We start from the raw sequence: 2,877 nt of genomic DNA on the forward strand, positions 1-2,877 counted from the left end.
AATGGAGATACCACATGTGCATCGAATAAGTTCTGGTACAATTCCCTATACGTTACTGGGATGGGTGTGAATTGAGGTCTCTCTACGTTTGACCTTTGATTAGATTCCTGTTTCGAAGAACCTTGCTGATTAGCGGTTACTGCTCTGGCTTGCCCCACCGTGATTGATTTAGAATGGTCCCTGTTAAACATACTTGCATTGTTTATCTTATGCTCTTTTTTCCTTGGTGCTGACCTTTTAGTACTTTCTCCCGCTTCTATCTTGCCGCATCTTATGGCATTCTCTATCATTTCTCCAGACATCACTATGTCTGAAAAGCTTTTAGTGGCACTGTCCAACATGTGACTGAGAAATGGAGCCTTTAGAGTATTGATAAAAAGCATAGTTATCTCTTTCTCTAAAAGTGGTGGTTGAACTTGCGCAGCCACTTCCCTCCATCTCTGAGCATATTGCCGGAAACTCTCATTAGGCTTCTTTTCCATGTTTTGCAATACAATTCGATCGGGTGCTATATCCATCACGTGTCTATACTACTTCATAAAGGCTTGCGCCAAATCCTTCCATGAATGAATGTTGGCCCGACTTAATTGGTTATACCATCTAGCCGCTGACCCGATCAAACTGTCCTGGAAGTAATGAATCAGCAATGGGTCATTGTTGATGTATCCCGTCATCCTCCTACAAAACATAGTGATATGGGCTTCGGGGCAACTGGTCCCGTTGTACTTCTCAAACTCCGGCATTTTAAATTTGGGAAGGAGCACCAGATCAGGTACCAGGCTCAAATCTTTAGCGTCTATTCCTCGATGGTAATCGGCATTTTCCATGGCTTGAAACTTCTCCTCTAACCATTTACATCGGTCTTCTAATTGTTTTGGCAGGTCTACTCTTATCTTCTCTATTTCTGCTGCGTCGTCGAGATCCGGAACCACGGGATTAATAGGATTATCCCCGGGATTAGAACCCGAACCTGTTGGGAAGTTCATCGATGCTGGGGCACCAACTTGGTATTGGAATCTAATGGTGACAGGTACCCTCTGTGGGTACACCCCTGGTTGCGTCTGGAAATTAGTTGGGGCGAAGTCTGGAGGGTAGGCAAGGTCTTCGTGATCATCCCCAGAATTTACCGCGGGGCTTTTCCCCTTATCGTGCCCCCCAGCCGTTAACTGTTTTAATTGATTCAATAATTCTCTTTGGGATGCTTCCATATCTTGCTGCAGTTTGGCTAGTTTTTCTTGCATCTGAACTTGCATCTGTTCTTGCAATTGCTCTAATTATCTAGTATTTGATCCATTTCTTTGGTTCTCCGGCGAGTACCGTAATGATATCTAGTTGACAGATTTTCGTTGATTTCCAGGGTAACTGTCATTAATTAGAGCTCTTTATTATTATTATTATTTTTTGAAACTTTAATGCATATGATAAAAATGCAATGCAGATGAATGAATGCAAAGAAAATGCATTGATCCTAATTCAATTTCATTAGAAAAACTTGACTAGAAAACAAATTTCTTTACATAAAGTGGATTACATATACGGCTTTGCCTTTATGCTCAAAGCCTTAACCCTCTTAAGGAGCCAAGCTAACTCTCGACCCCGACTTGACTCCGACTCATATTTCAAACTCAATATGTCAGCCTGAACCGCTAAGGTTTGTAGATGGTCAGCCACTTCCCGCACTTGAGTCACAGCTTCGCCCATAACGTAATCTCTATCTCTAATCTGACTTTGAAGATGATGGAGCTGCTCTTGGTACTGTTCATTACGTCTTTCAAGAAGTTCTACTCGTAATTCAGAATTTCGCAATGCGTCTTCAAGTTATTCTATCTTTTCCTTCACTTCTTCAATTTTGCTCAAACTTACTCTCAGCTCGATCATAGAGTTACGACTACGGCACAAGTGAAGCGACCTTTCCAACTCAGCTATCTGGGCTTTTAATCTTGCTTATTCATTTCGGCATTCTAACAAATTTTTCTCCAAAGCGCTTTCTCGAGCTCGGGCGTCTTGAAATTTCTTTTCCCACTGAACAGCTTTGGCCTTTTCTTCCTTGATCTCTTGTCGCCATTGCTCTGATGTTTTACCTAAACCCGCAGTTCTCAATGACGAACGTAGCTTCTTATAATCTGTTTTTAGACTATCTAAATCCTCTTCAGCCTTGTTCTTCCCTTTCCTCAACTTTTCAGCTTCCAACTTGTGGATATCGACATCTAGTCCTAAACACATCTTTTCCTCTTCTAGCTGCTCTATCTTCTTTTCCAATTCCAAATTTCGTTTTTCAAAGTCCTGTTTGATGATCTCTAATTCTGATGGAACTACCTGCAAATGCTCCTCTATGGATCGAACGCAATCTTCTCTTGGCCCGGGGATGTTATCATTAATCCTCTTACTTCGCCATCCATGATACTCGGGGGTCGTCATCGCTCCCACAGTAAATCGTTTCATCCGATGAGTTTGCCTCCAAGCATTGGTCATCTCTTGAATCTTCTTCTTGTAACTAGGGGTGAGCATTCGATCGAATCGAATCGAATCGAATCGAAAATTTTCGAGTTAATCAAGTTTTCGAATATCATTTTATCATCCTAACTTTATTTGAAGTTTTCTCGAATCGAGTCGAGTGAGATGGAATTCTAATCAAATATATTTGTTCGAGTTAAATTTTAAAAAATAATTTTGGGTCCTTGTAACCATTGTCACCCATCGTAATAAAATTTGTTCACCTTAATCAAATTTTTTATTAACTTTCATCACCTCATAATTTATTTATTAATTTTTTATATACTGGTTAGCTTATTTGTTTGCTTAGTTGTTTCAATTATCTTCGGATTCTTGTAACTATGTATTTTGGAATCAAAAAATATATTAAATATAAAAATATGA

The 2,877-nt window shown here is 39.9% G+C and overlaps 1 protein-coding gene across 1 annotated transcript; it reads right to left on the reverse strand.

The window, feature by feature from the left end:
* Positions 1-530: 530 nt before the first annotated feature.
* LOC121220774 (uncharacterized) lies at positions 531-1,253 on the reverse strand. Its single transcript, XM_041100232.1, has one exon. It carries the CDS (start codon positions 1,251-1,253, stop codon positions 531-533), a length of 723 nt encoding a protein of 240 aa, XP_040956166.1.
* Between the last annotated feature and the right edge of the window lie 1,624 nt (positions 1,254-2,877).

Source organism: Gossypium hirsutum, chromosome D09 (assembly GCF_007990345.1).
Source record: "Gossypium hirsutum isolate 1008001.06 chromosome D09, Gossypium_hirsutum_v2.1, whole genome shotgun sequence".
In the NCBI taxonomy this organism is placed as follows: Eukaryota; Viridiplantae; Streptophyta; class Magnoliopsida; order Malvales; family Malvaceae; genus Gossypium; species Gossypium hirsutum.